This window comes from Amblyomma maculatum, chromosome 11, assembly GCF_055883805.1.
Source record: "Amblyomma maculatum isolate TAMU_Amacu chromosome 11, ASM5588380v1, whole genome shotgun sequence".
Taxonomy (NCBI): Eukaryota; Metazoa; Arthropoda; class Arachnida; order Ixodida; family Ixodidae; genus Amblyomma; species Amblyomma maculatum.
Window position 1 is genome coordinate 6,952,006 of NC_139354.1, and position 13,915 is coordinate 6,965,920.

Below are 13,915 nucleotides of genomic sequence, written 5' to 3' on the forward strand. Positions count from 1 at the left end.
CCCGCGTCCTTGGGAACAGTAGTCGAGCGCCGTAAACACTGCGCCACCCCGGCGGGGCAGGAAACAAAAAAATCACAACCGACACGCATGAAAGAAATTCTAGAGAAACGCATTCTTATCGGCTGGACGAGCCTATTCATTCTATATATTTCTCGTATTCTTCCTATCTGGCCTAGATAATCTATACTCCTATCACACTGCCGTGAATGCATGTGTATGCTGCACATCACCATGCGTTTCCTAAGTAGGTGAAAAAATCCGACTCGAGAACTATAAAATACATTTCTGCATTAGAAACCACATACCTATGAGAGAGCTTTTTGTGGCCGTGCAGAGAGAAAATGAAAAGCACGAGGCGGCGGCTTACACAAGCTGGCGCTGCTCTCATCAGCCAACCGGACAGGCTGGTTCAAGCTCTAATGGCTTCTGTACTGCAGTAAGCAATGCCTCCCCGAATGCACGCACGCAAGCACGCCCCCCCCCCCCCCCCCCTATTCCCCCGAGTGCCGCAATGTTAGGAAATAAAATGTTTCACAAGCAAGCAAGCCTTTTGCTAAACAATATTTGCGGCCCACGGCTCTTGAAAACAGAGCTTGGAGTGAATTCAATATACATAGGCAAGCTCGACCTGCTATCGCCGCGACAAGTTTAATGGCGAGGCAAAATGCGAAGAGGGTTGGGAGAAGAAAGGTGGGAGGGGCGGGAAGACAGAGTGCTGTGAAGCGTTTCTAGAATTGTGAAAAATACAGGGGGAATGATGGCCTTTAAATTTCAGCAGGTGTTAAAAGAAAGCCCTTCAAGTGAGCTCCGTTGGCGACCCTAAGGCCATAAAGTGTTTGTACAGCAGCAACAGCTCGCGGCAACATGCTGAGGGAACACCAAGGCAGCTTCACAGTCCCCGACAGCAACTAGTCCTCCGAAGGCAGCCGGAATGCAACCACCAGCCTTGTATCCAAAAACGGAGCTAAAACACGCATCGGCAACGACACGAACTTGACATGCACCGGAGGTGTTGCGCCGCAATGAGATTGGGGCGGCGCCTCTTTTTGTTTATCGCGCTTAGTAATCGGAAACCGTCGCCCGCGTTATTTTTCTTCCCCTCGTTCTCTCCTATATAGCGGCCCGACGGCCATTTGCATGGCGGCGCGTCCCAAAGGGAGAACAGAGCCCGGCACATCGGCAGCCGGCCGGCCTGTAGAGGCGGCGGCATCGATCGGAGGGTGGCGGTAAGATGGGATGTGGGGGAGGGGGAGATTAGGCCGCTGACGGATGACTCTCCGCAGAACGCGAGGAGGCCTTCAAGAAGAAGACGACGAAGCGAAGGCGCACCGCTTCATCACTGTCCGCGCCGCCACAATGGCCGCTGGAATGCGGTTGCGTCGTTCGCGGCACGCGCCTCTGCCACCCTCCCGGTGATGGATGCGAAAGGGGGGAGAAGGCGGAGGAAGGAAGTGGGAGACGCGCGAAGGCGAGGACGGGGAAGGGCGGCGACGGGGCGGTACCCGTCGCCGCCTCAGCACCGCTAATTGCGCTCCATTCCGACGCACGACGCCGCCGTAACAGCACAGATGTGTGGTGGGGAGCTCGGGACAGCGACCAAAGCGCCCCGTAGCGGCGGTGGCAGAGCACCGCACTTTTTGATGCCGCGGGGCAGAACATACTGTACTTTTTCTCGCACGCTTCCACATGGGCAGGACATGTAGGGGTTCCTCCCGTCTTTCCATATACACAGAGACAAGCACCATATACCGCCTCCCCAATTAACGCCACGAGGCGGCGGCCGGCCGGAAGGTGACTCGGGTTTCACGCCCCGTTAATTGGCTGCTGACGGTTTATTGTTGCTGCTGCTGTGCACGCCGCCTGGCGGCGAAAAAGAAAATAAAAGGAAGCGACGGCGGCCGGAGGCACTGCTTCCGCGGCCGCCGCTTTGTCGACTGTCTTTGTCCCCTCTTCACGCGTACTCGTCGTCGTCACTGGAGGCGGCAGTTTTTGCTCTCGGGTTGCAGCCGCTGCCGCCGAGTGGCGAGGGCCATCATCTCGTCCTCGGCGATGCTGCGTGGGAATAAGAGACACGGAAGGAAGAGACTTTTGACAGAATATTTGCTGTCTATATGCTTCCAGGAAATGATGCTTTCTTCTGAGTTTGTGCCAGTTAACCACGAATACAAGGATATAAAGGCCACATACACACACTGCAAGCCCGGATGTTTTGCCAACGTGAAACACCACCAATAAAAGAAAGCTTTTTTTACCTTTAATTTGCAGTTTTTAGCGACTAAGGCTGAAAAACTTTCCACCGTATTTCAAATGGCTGCTAACTTAGTAAGAGCTAGATATAATAATTCGCAGTTCACCTAGATGCAATCTCCACGGGACCTGTCCAGCAAATTCAGTGCGTTGCAGATGTATTCCGTTATTGCAGGTCAGCGACATGTACGGTTAACCCACAGCAAGACTCTCTTTATCTCCCCCTCCCCCATCTCTCTCTTTCTCTCGCTTTCAAGAAACAACAAGAGCCTGACAGATCGATCGAGGCGTCGAGAAGAAAGGAAACAGAGCGACCGAAAAATAAAATGCCCCGAACGACGTCAGTGTCTCTTTCCAGCGTACGCCGAATAGCACGAAAGAACCCCTGGCGCCGGTCCACCATCTGGCCTCGCCGTGACGTCAGTCAGCCCCCGCCGTCGTTCCATTAGAGACAAAGATGCACTGTGCGCTTTGCTCGCTCGCTTAGTCAACGTACTTAAAAAAATAATAATACTAATCATACGCACGCCTTCTCCTGGGAGTCCAAGTGCTGCACCAGCTCGTCCCGCTTGTCGACCAGCGCCACCAGTTCCTCGAGCAGGAGGGCCTCACGGCTGCGCTGGGCGTCCGTCTTCTGCCAGTCTGCACAGGGGAAGAAGCAGCGGCGGCAACGAACGCGCCGAAATCAAGCAAAAGCAGACGAGCGAGCCAGGGCGGCGAGGTTCCATTAGCGAGCAGCACGCCGCACCGCCACCCAACACCGGCCTCCCTCCCACCCTCAGCTTTTCCACGTCCTCCCTTAACGCTGCGCTGTACACCCGCGCTCGCGGGCCCATTGATTCCTCCGTAAGCGGCTTATCGCAGCGCCACGCGCGCGCTTACGCACGCACACTGCCGAGCAAGGTAGACAGACACTCGCCTTGGAGCTGTAGCACGCCCCGGAGCTCCTCGTTGAGCATCTCGAAGCGCCGCTCCAGGTCCTGCTCCTTTTCCCTGCGCAAAGAAGAATATGATGAAGACACAAGCAGACGCAACACGCAGTAAAGAGAAATTGCGAGAAAAGCTAGCGCGCGCTGCCTTCAGCGCTAGGGTTCCGAACCGGGAGCCCATCCCGCTCACAGCGCGAGCTTTGTGTTTTTCCCTACAGCTCTGCTCGAAAAAGCGCGGGATACCCCCCCCCCCCCCCCCCCCAAAAAAAAAAAAAAAAAAAAAGGGACGCTTTTTTTTTTTTTTTTCTCCGTCTCTCTTTCTCGGGTTGCAGAAAGGATGTTCCACGACACCGTGTCACGCGCTCGACCATTCGACTTGCAACAACACGCGCTATGCGTCACAATCCCCTAACGTGGTGTAAGGCGTTTCTTAGGCGGCGGAAAAAAAGATGACGCCCCATGATGAAAACTCAACAGGCTTGGACAATGCACTGTCGATGCCGTTATAGTGAAGCACTGTCGTATAGCAAGCAATGTGCAACCGTAACAGGACATATTCAATGGCGACTGTGCTCATATAGACAGGCAACAGTATCTTGCAAAATGCACATGACCAGATCTCGCTGGAAGCCTAGGAGTATAGTGTAGCGGTGGGACTGCACTATGCCAACAACAGACGCCGCATCGACACCGTGCCTGTCAACTGAACCTGTCCCCCGCCATGTTTCGCTAACACAAACACGTCCCGTTCGCACGCAAATCCGAGAGGCGTTTGTGACAAGAGCTGCCGAGGGTCAACAGCAGAGGGTGCGCGGTCCACGCTGGAGGACTATCTACAAAGCCGGAGCGTTGGTTAAGCCGGGGGGAGGGAGGGAGGGAGGAAAGAAGGAGCTTGACAGCTGACACTGCCCCGCATCTGTATCGAAGACATTGTGGGCAAAGTCTGTGCTCATTAGGCAGCCATCGCCTCGTTCTCGCTTTATTTTTGTACCATGTAGTTTAGTGGAATGGGGACAACGACCGCTCTCAACCATGGCTGCCAGACAACGCCTTCTCTTCCATCATTGGGGGACCTTTTCCTCTCGCTCATTAGAGAACGCGTTTGTTCGTTTATCTATTATTCGTTTTGGTTTTGAACTAAAGTCTGCGCTTTCGTTCGTCGCTCAACACGTGCCTGTATTGGACACCTCTCGAAAAGAAGAGCTCAAAGGTCTGGGGCAGGTATACTCTCAACGTGTGAGGACAAATCATCGGCACAATATTGGGACTGTATCGGCAACGTTGGGCTCTATACGTTTTAGGGACTCTATAGTAGCGTACTCTGTTGGGCCGACGGTTAGCGCAGCCATGGGTTCCCGACTTGCACCGCACTGCGCAATGCGAACAAGCTACAGCGACAACTGCATGTGGCGCGATGGCTGTGCTGTGTTGAGGAATAATTTCAACCCCATTCTTCAAACGGCATCGCACAACGCACCAGTATGTTTTCCGTCTCGCTCACATGGAAATGAAGTCGCCTAAGGCTGGGATTCGACCCCGCAACCTTGGGCGAAAGAACAATAAAGGGAAACTGCATGTGCCACTTAAAATGCCAGCATGCAAGCAAATGGACACGAAATACAGGATAGGGTAATAGCGGGCGCCAATGCGCACGCGCGGAATGCTGCGATGAATGGGCGAGTGCGGCAATCCCTCTGAGCATGCGCTTCGCACCCCCCTTTTATTCTAAATCTCGCTACTGGCAAAACAATGAAACTCGGCGGCACGCTTTTATTCTGTCCGCTCACACAGACTACGGCCCACATTCCGAATCGAATAGGCTGAAATCCCAATTAGACAGACGACGATCGTAGCCAGAATTAACTTCCAGAAACTGTACAGAACGTATACCCTTGCCCTAAGCAAGCTGAAACGAAGATTGTTTGGACGTCTTTGGTGAGTGCGCCGCTATCCTAAGTCGAATAGACGGCGTTTATTATTTCTTTTTTTTTTCTTACAACGCTGTATTGACTACAGCACGCATAGCCTTCTAGAAGCTCCGATACAAACTATATACCCGATACGAACTATATACTCCGATACAAACTATATACAGGAAGTCGCGCTCGACTAGCTAAGTTAACAGGACTGCTAAAACTTGATAGGGCGATAGCTAATTGGTCAACTCGAAGTGGGAATAGTGTTGGTCCAATGTTTGTGTGTGTGTGGGGGGGGGGGGGGGGATCAAAATGGAGCATATTTGTAATAACGCAATAAGTACTCTTTAGCGTCCGTCGAAGTGCAGCCATACGGCTACAAACGGCAGCTCAACTTCGGGGAATTCCCCTAAACATTAAGCCAACACCATTCCCACCTCGAATTGTTCACCGTATACCATATGCTATCCGTCCTCGCTAAATAAAACGGTAGATCGACTACCTCGGCGAGGTGGCGATCTCGGATTCGAACCCCGGACCAAGATGGTTTTCCTTACACTACGAAGTTAATAATGAATAGCTCTCATCTGTAGCCATGTGGCTGCACTCGGGTGACATGCAAAGGGAGTAATTCAAATGTACCCCACATTGGAAAATTGCGCCTAAACACTGGACAAATTAAATTCGCTCAAGTAGATTCCATTAAACCGGCCAAAAGCTGCGAGTATCAACGCCAAACGCCGCAAGCACGCACGCACGCACGCACGCACGCCCCCCCTCCCCTCTCTCTCTCCCAAACACACACATATACACACACAAAGAAAAACGACAACACGGCTATCAAATATGCACCTGTCATAAAAGGCACGATTCGAGCAGCGCTTCCGGAATATGAGTGCGTATGCATCTTGGCATCCGTGGAAAAACGAACTGGGCAGTTCGGGCGCATCATCAATCAAATATCTGGGGCCCGAATTCGTGCGCACGTGGCCTCGGAGACTGCGCGGAACGCTTCGTGCCTCCCCCCCCCCCCCCCCCCTTTTTTTTTTTTCGCAGGCCGATGGATGGTCACTTTTCGCATCTCTTAGCAGCCGCCTTTCGGGAAGCAATTAGAAGAGCAGGAAACGCCGCTTTCCTGCTGCGTACAGGACAAATCATCGGCTCAATATTGAAATATTTTGATAATGTACACTACCAGTATATTGTGCCCATGGTCTGTGCCGCCATGGGTATTTCAAAGTAGAACCCCGCCGGAGTGGCGTAGTGGTTACGGCGCTCGACCTCTGTTCCCAAGGAAGCGGGATCGAATCCCGGCCTTGGCGGCCGCTTTTCGGTGGAGGCGAAAAGCAAGGCGCCCGTGTGCTGTGCGATGTCAGTGCATGTTAAAGAACCCCAGGTGGTCGAAATTTCCGCAGTCCCCCACTACGGCGTCTCTCATAGTGTTCGGCCGCTTTGGGATGTTAAACCCAAACCAACCCAGCCCAACCAACCGACCAAGCAACAAGTTGAGAACAAACGTACTTGGGAGACGGAGCTGTGATCCGCTTCCACGAGGCGCAGTTGCGCCTGCAAACTGGCGATGTGTGTGCTTGATAGCTACCACCAACTGTAGCGTACGCGTATCAAGAATACAGACTTTTAGTTTACCGCTACCGCGCGAGCGTCAATACGCATGCGCAGATCACCCCGGTGGCGACAGATGGCGCCACGTTCCCGTCAAATTTTGGCGGGTGCCGCACGCAGGGACCAATCAGCGTGTGCTGTGCTGACGATGCGCGGTAGCGGCAGACGGCCGCGGTAAGTGGCAGGGCTAAACTAAAAGTCTCCAATATGACTGCGCGTGGCCTCCGCGATTAGCTCTGGCTAAGCTGATCGCGGGCGCAACAACTGCGCATGCGCGGCTGGCGGTTCGTTTTCAACCATGGGAGGTGCGCATGCGCGGAGTGACCATTCGAAAAAGGTGGATTCCCTTAGGTCCGAGGAATAATCTATAGATGGATCTCTTATTTTGTGTAGTTTTGGCTTTAGCAGCCCAGGGGTGGCTGTGATGCCTCGAATGTGGTTTGGGTAGCGTGAGGCGAACAAATACGATAAGGCCACCTAGGACTCTTTATAAAGGGTCCCTGAAAAGATACTCCTGGCCATATTCTAATGCAAAACTCTCTGTGGTCTGTGAGTACTTGAGTGCAATTTAACCCTTTCCCTCCCACGCAAAAGGAGGAAAATTGTTACAAATATACTGGAAATATTTTTTAGCTGATTTCATAAAGCTTTTTATTCTGAGTAAAGCGGCACCATTCTTTTGATGCAGTAGGGATTCTTTATTGCACAAATTCCATAAAAAAATGTTTAAAGAAGGCTTTACTGCAAGACACCAGTATTCTGCGAAAAAGCATTCTGTCGAAGCGCTCCTCATCAAAAAACATTTCAAGCCACGCCACTATATCTTCAACGTCAGGTTCAACTTCAGCTATCCTAGGCGTTTGAGAGAACGGGAAACGCGGCTGTGCAGCAGGCGGATTTGATAAATCTATGGGGCACCACTCACGGTTACGAGATTTTCCGGTCTATCCACAGAATCTTCATCGTCAGTCCTCAAATGACAACACGTCCCTTTCCGTATCTGAGTACAACTCAACAGAACTGTCATAATCTGATGAGGAGTCGTCACAATACTTTCTTTTGTACGAGCTTTCACTCACGTGCGTCAGAGGGGCAGCCATTTTTCGCGTGCTGCTGTTAGAGGCAGGAATATGGCGAAAGGCGACACACAAATAGAAAAGTGTGGACAAGTGTGGCCATCTAGTGTCACAAACCGCAACTAGATGCAATAGGACGAGCATAGTCGTCATTGGTTCGCTGCGTGAGCAAAATTTTACGCAGTCGTCATTGGGTATATAGGTACAGAATCTAATGACGAGTATACTCGTCAGCGGTAGGGAAAGGGTTAAGAGTTCTGTGTGGACGATATAGTGAAAGCTCGTTAATTCGAAGCTCAATAATTCGAACTACACTACTTGATCCGTCCAAACTCCACAGAGATCTATGTACAAAAAAAAAAAAAGGCCATTAATTCGAACGCGAGTCAGTTCCGCTGCGGATAATTCGAACTATGCGCCACCGCGTTGGTCAGCTTGGCGCACAGCACATGGCCCCCCCAAAAAAGGAAAAGACACCTCCGCGATAAAGCGGCATAATTAGAGGCTGTGCACATCCAAAACGGGGACAGAAGATGAAACCAGGTAAAGCTTTAGGAAGAGAAGCTTAAATAAATGGTGCGGTAGGGTTTGGCAGCCGCAGTGGTGGCTGCCTGCTGTCCCTTCCGAGCAACCTCTGAAACTCGTAACCAACAGGATACAGCCATGAACAATAAAGTTGTTTTTATGTTGTCTTGTCAATAGACTCACTTTCCCGAAGTCAGGTGGTGTAGGAGGTGCGCCAGTTATGGCTTCTGTGTTCGTGCTAATATAATTTGAGGTAGTACATGTGAAATTTATTTTGGACGTCACCAGGTCGGGAAACGCGCAGCAGCCTTAGATTTTGAATTCGATAACGGTGCAGTGGAGCCGAAGACTGCCAAAATTAATGTTTACAGATGCTGGAACATCTAAATACTATAAGGTCTGCTCTGTGCATGAAATACATATCTAATATCCCGAGTCATCGCCCACTTCCCCTTAATCAAAATACCGAGTCACAACCACCACCGCAGCCCCTAAAGAGAATCATAGGTCGAAGCGCTCACTCATCAGTTTTCTTTACTTACGACTTACTTTCTTGTTTGCTTTTGGCATTTGCCTTTTTGTCTTTTGGGTGCTGTTTTTCATTTTTTTTCTGTGTTCACTTTTGAATCAGAGTTTTTTTCTGCTTTGCACTGCGCTTGCTCCGAGCACAGACTAATCGCAGTCATGGCTTCGAATTGGGCTCTTCTGGAGCTGCCCTCGCACGACACAAGCTGTGGATTTCGCAGACCGTAAAACATTGTTGTATGAGTCTTGCGAGCAAGATAAGACCCCGTGATTAAGAATACATTGTCAAACCCCGCTAGATGCAAAAAGAAAAAAAGACATGCATATTCTCTAGCCTTTTTTTCAAGTTTTAAAAATTAACCTCCTTGGTTTTATGGCTCAACTTTTTTTAGTGTAGCAGCATGGCTTGCAGTACAAAATGCTTATTTACAAAAATATGTACTCGCCGGATTCCTAAAGGAAATATACTAAGCGCGGGTGATAGGCGGCTCTTCCTAGATTTTCTGTGGATCACATTCATACAGCCCAATATTCACATCTCATTTTTTTTCTTGTGCTGAAAAAAAAGTTTCATCCTTGTTTAAAGGTTCTAAAATTTGAATTCGTGATGCACAGTGCAGTACTTCTTTTTTTCTCTGACCTGTTCCAAATATAGATTTTACTGCGCCAAAACGAAATTGCGCTGCTCCAAAAATTACTACAAATCCTATTTCAGCTGTTGCACCCCTGCATCCTGCATTAGTATTGTTTACTCCAGCTTGCATCTCACCAACAACAGTAATGTGCAAGATGAATAACCACTACAGCCCCTTCCGTGCCTTCCAAGGAATGGAGCTCAGGTCAACTATTCGCTGTCCATGTTATTTTCAGGATACAGCAAGGAGCCTTAGATTGCTTGTTGCCATTCTCAGGCCAGCACTTTGCATCCTCCCTACAGCTTTCCCGCTTTCCCTATCTCTCCCATAGAGCATCATTAGCCCGCTAATGATAAATTCATGTGATAATTTCAAAGTCATCCGTGCTGCTTATGGACATGCTGCAACATTCGGCATGTAATCAAGCTAATCAAGTTTAGTTTTCAATAAAGTTTTCTTTTTTCTTTCTCACGGCGCCATTTTTTGAATGTTTTCCGAAGGCGTGCTGTTGCATCTATTGGAAACAATGGTCAGCTTGAACCTGTTGCAAATACATATTGTGACTTCGTCTTGCCTGTGATTGATTTTATCGGCAAAATGAACAGCAGCGAGTCTGAACATTCTGCTGTCAGCGTCAGAATTCAGTTATGATAGCAATGATGATGAATACCAGGTGGAAACATCGGTGTCCATACGCTAGCTACTAGTCTTGTTTTTGTTGCTGGCTTTGTTTTGCACGTCATGTTATTACTTTGTACCAAGAACACTACTCAACTTAGAACTTCTGTTTTTTTTCACAGATGGTGACTAATAAAAGACCGAACATTCTGTATATCCCAGAAAAAAAAAATTACACTTTTCCTTTCAGATACGAGTGTATATATTTATATGTATTGTTCCTTTTTTTTAATATAAGATCTTGTTTTTGGCACCTATAATGCATATTTTTTGCACCATAAAATACACAGGAAAAAGCAAGGAGATGCAAAACAAACACTGATTCTGCATCTCTTAATTTAATTGATTTCAAGTTTGGAAATTAAAATTTCATGTTGCAATGCCTATTTCGCTGCTCAATATTATATATAAAAAGCACATTTATTTAGCTTCCATTTCATGTGCTACATAAAATATCAAATCTAATAGCTTTCACAAAAAAAATAAATAAAGACTGTCAAATCCTACAAAAAATTGTCATTTTCCCCATGGTACAGAAAGAGCTAACGAAGCACAGTGTCCAGTGGAACCTCAAAAAAGTTAGCTAAGAAAATTAATTGCACATAAGAGAGATACCAAACCAGAACTTCTCGCCTTTGGTGAAACAAGTTTATAGCAGTTTAAATGATAACTACTAGAATTAATCTTTCTGTTCAGTGCAGCACTTTCACTAACCCATTGTGCTTTTGACCACCTCCAGCACCTTCTGCTAGAAAATGGGACCGTTTAAAGAAAAATTGGTGCTCCACACATATATAAACCCCAGACAAGAACCTTTTCTAGTTCTTCATGTAGCCCCATTGTCATCTGCATTTGGTTTGAGGTGAAGATCCCATCCTTGACAGTCCCTTTAATGGTGGCTTTGTTTTTGTAGATCCGCAACAGCATTGACTTGGGGATGTCGAACTTAGTTGCCGCTTGTGCCTTAGTTAGGCCACTTTGGTCAAGCTCCTACAAAACTCGCAACTTTATATGAGGGTCCACTGTAACGGGCATTTCTTGGCATTCTTTATCATGCAGAAACGCTGGTCGCATGAAAGCTTAATGCAGAGCCACACGGGCAATGAAAATTATTGTGAGGCCTACTGGATTGGCTCGCACTGACTATAGTGTTGGCTACAAAGAATTTGTTGATGGTTGTGAGACTATCTGTAAAAGGCGTGGGCAGATTCTGAATGATCAGCTTTTTGTGCCATTTAACCGACGGCAACAAGCAAGCATTCAACTAACCTAAGAATTTCACTACCGCACACGTAAGAAACCAACCAAATAACCTTATTTAATTGTATTCATCTGTAATTTTCATTTACCTGAGTTTCAATTATTAAGCAGGTACTGTATTTCTAAACCGAATCAAGGAGCAAACTTTGGTAAGGGATCAGAGGAAGTGGTCAAACTTCAGCCCCTTCTCCAAGAAAGAAACTTTGCACAGGAAAACAATACTGAACCATATTTTTAGATGAAAAAAAAAAAGAAAATTGAAGAACATATACATGACCCAACTGAGACTACCCATCACAACCGCCTCTCTAAGTGAGACCTATTGATAAGCCCCTGACCGAATGAGTTCACCTGGCTCACGGCACAATGCATCTTAGAAGAAGTTAGTTGTAGGATTCAGCATAAATTAGTATTCCGTTAAATGCAGCCATCTGCAACAGTAAAGCTGCAGTGCAGTTGCATGAGTCGTTTCCAAGTTCATGTGCCCGACTAAACGATGTTTTCCTTTCCGATGCCTGGACAAGAGCACTGGTTAGGAAGCATGACCGGGCGCAACACTTCATGCAGCCTTCCCACTGCCCCAACGTATTGCATTCACAGCAAATTCACATATGCTCACTGCTGTGTAGGACAAAAAATAAAAACACAACGTTACTAAGCAGTTATTATGAAATAAGATATTTTCTTAGCGACTACTACCATTCCTAAAACACCAAACAGGCGGCTGCGTTTCAATGGAGGCGAAAGTAAGTTGCGTTCGTCGTGTGTTGTGCGATGTCAAGAGATCCCCAGGTGGTCGAAATTACTTGCGAGCCTTCCACTACTCCACCCCTTTCTCTCCCAATCCCTTCCCTTACAGTGCTGTTCAGGTGTCCACAGAACATGTGTGACAGATACTGTGCCTTCCCTTTCCTGTGAACCAATTGTTATTGTTATTATTATGATTGAATAAATGGTGATAGTTGAAAAATTTGTTACCAAAACAAAAACTGCCATGCTTTTGCATAGCGGAGTGAAAAAAGTGTAGCAAAGTTATGCGCATCAAATATGCATCGTAGATGATAAAATAACGTTATGAGTCGTGCTGCAAACATAGGTGCGATAAATTGGTGCATGCATGCACACGTACGTCCATGCATGCATAGAGGTCAATTCATTATATACCACCATTTTCATTCTATATAGCAGAGAAATTGCCCCCCCCCCCCCCCCCCCCTACTTCAGTACTTTCTCTTATCGCCACTCATCTACGTTCTCTTATTTTTAATTCAAGGCTGCTTTGATAGGTGACCTTGGACAGACTTCATACATTCGATGACTCAAGGTAATACTTACAACTGTTTAGCAAACAACCAAAACAAAGTCAGTTATAACAAATTCTATGACCCCAACCTCTTCATACGGTTTCACTGAAAGGATCATGCCAGTTTAGCTCCATCACCGAACACCGCGATCTTGCATCCTTGGAAATGTGCTGCAATGCAATAAATGACATCCTTATATTCTAAAACATGGCAGCCTCACAGCTTGAAAAATTCACTTTTACCCGAACGACATCAGTTATGTGGGCCCAGAACACAAGAGATGAATTCGTGGCTCAGCACTCATTCATTCATTTATTCATTTATTTATTTATTAAGGAACCCGCAGCGCCAAGGCATTAAAGTGGGGGATGCATTTAAGGCAAAGCCGCATCCTCTTCAGATCGCTCACATCTAGCCTGCAAGCAAGGTTTTCTCATCTTCTTTCTACTAAATGGCCTCTAAAGATGGAATTTCATCTGTTAAGAAAGGATTTCTCCAGGCTGTTTCACAAATTTTAAATGAAACTACAGCATACTTTGAAAAGCACCCACTCGCAAGCCACCTACAGTTTTCCCTTCCCTAATGAACCTCTTTAATGAACTGCATCCCAGTTCACTCTGTCAGTGCACCTTGTGAATCTGAAACCACCCCGATTTGGCAAGCGAGGGACGCCACTGTGATATTACACCAACAGAATGACTCACAGCAGATTAAGTTGCATTTGCCGTCGTATCAGAGCATTCTTTTCATTGACCAATGCAAACCAGCGTTGCATACAGCGGTCCTCTTCTTCCTCGTTGCCTGCAGAATGAGACAGGGAATGCCATCAATTGCATTTGGCTGCAACCACAGGGAAGTATGGGCCAAAAAAAAAATGCTATACTTAACTGAAAAATAGGACACCCATATTATATCTCATGCAAGTGACCTTGACATCTTACACCCTCACTTTTTTTACAGTGGCACTTTAGAGCGTCAGCTGAAACATTGTGAAACGAATAACAATAGTGGGCTTTCAGAAGTCCGATGGTTGTCCTTCTCATCTAGTCCCAATTTCATTTAATTGTACTTTATTTCTGAGAAACAACCATTATTTTCAAACAGTGAAGGTACTGCACCAAGATGACAAATTGTTTTTGTAAATTCAATTAATTTTTTTTTTGTTGGAAATGTTTCTAAATGAAACCCGACAACAAT

The 13,915-nt window shown here is 47.3% G+C and overlaps 1 protein-coding gene across 3 annotated transcripts in view; it reads right to left on the reverse strand.

The window, feature by feature from the left end:
- Window positions 1-1,813: 1,813 nt before the first annotated feature.
- The window catches only part of Ehbp1 (Eps15 homology domain containing protein-binding protein 1), a 54,887-nt gene continuing 42,785 nt past the window's right edge, over window positions 1,814-13,915 (reverse strand). For all 3 annotated transcript variants that reach the window (XM_084583928.1, XM_084583929.1, XM_084583927.1), the window contains 4 exons: window positions 13,423-13,519; window positions 3,167-3,240; window positions 2,775-2,889; window positions 1,814-2,052 (listed from right to left, as the gene is read on the reverse strand). In XM_084583928.1, coding sequence (XP_084440054.1) covers window positions 1,971-2,052; window positions 2,775-2,889; window positions 3,167-3,240; window positions 13,423-13,519 — 368 coding nt within the window. In that variant the 3' untranslated portion in view covers window positions 1,814-1,970. The remainder of the gene's footprint in view (window positions 2,053-2,774; window positions 2,890-3,166; window positions 3,241-13,422; window positions 13,520-13,915) is intronic.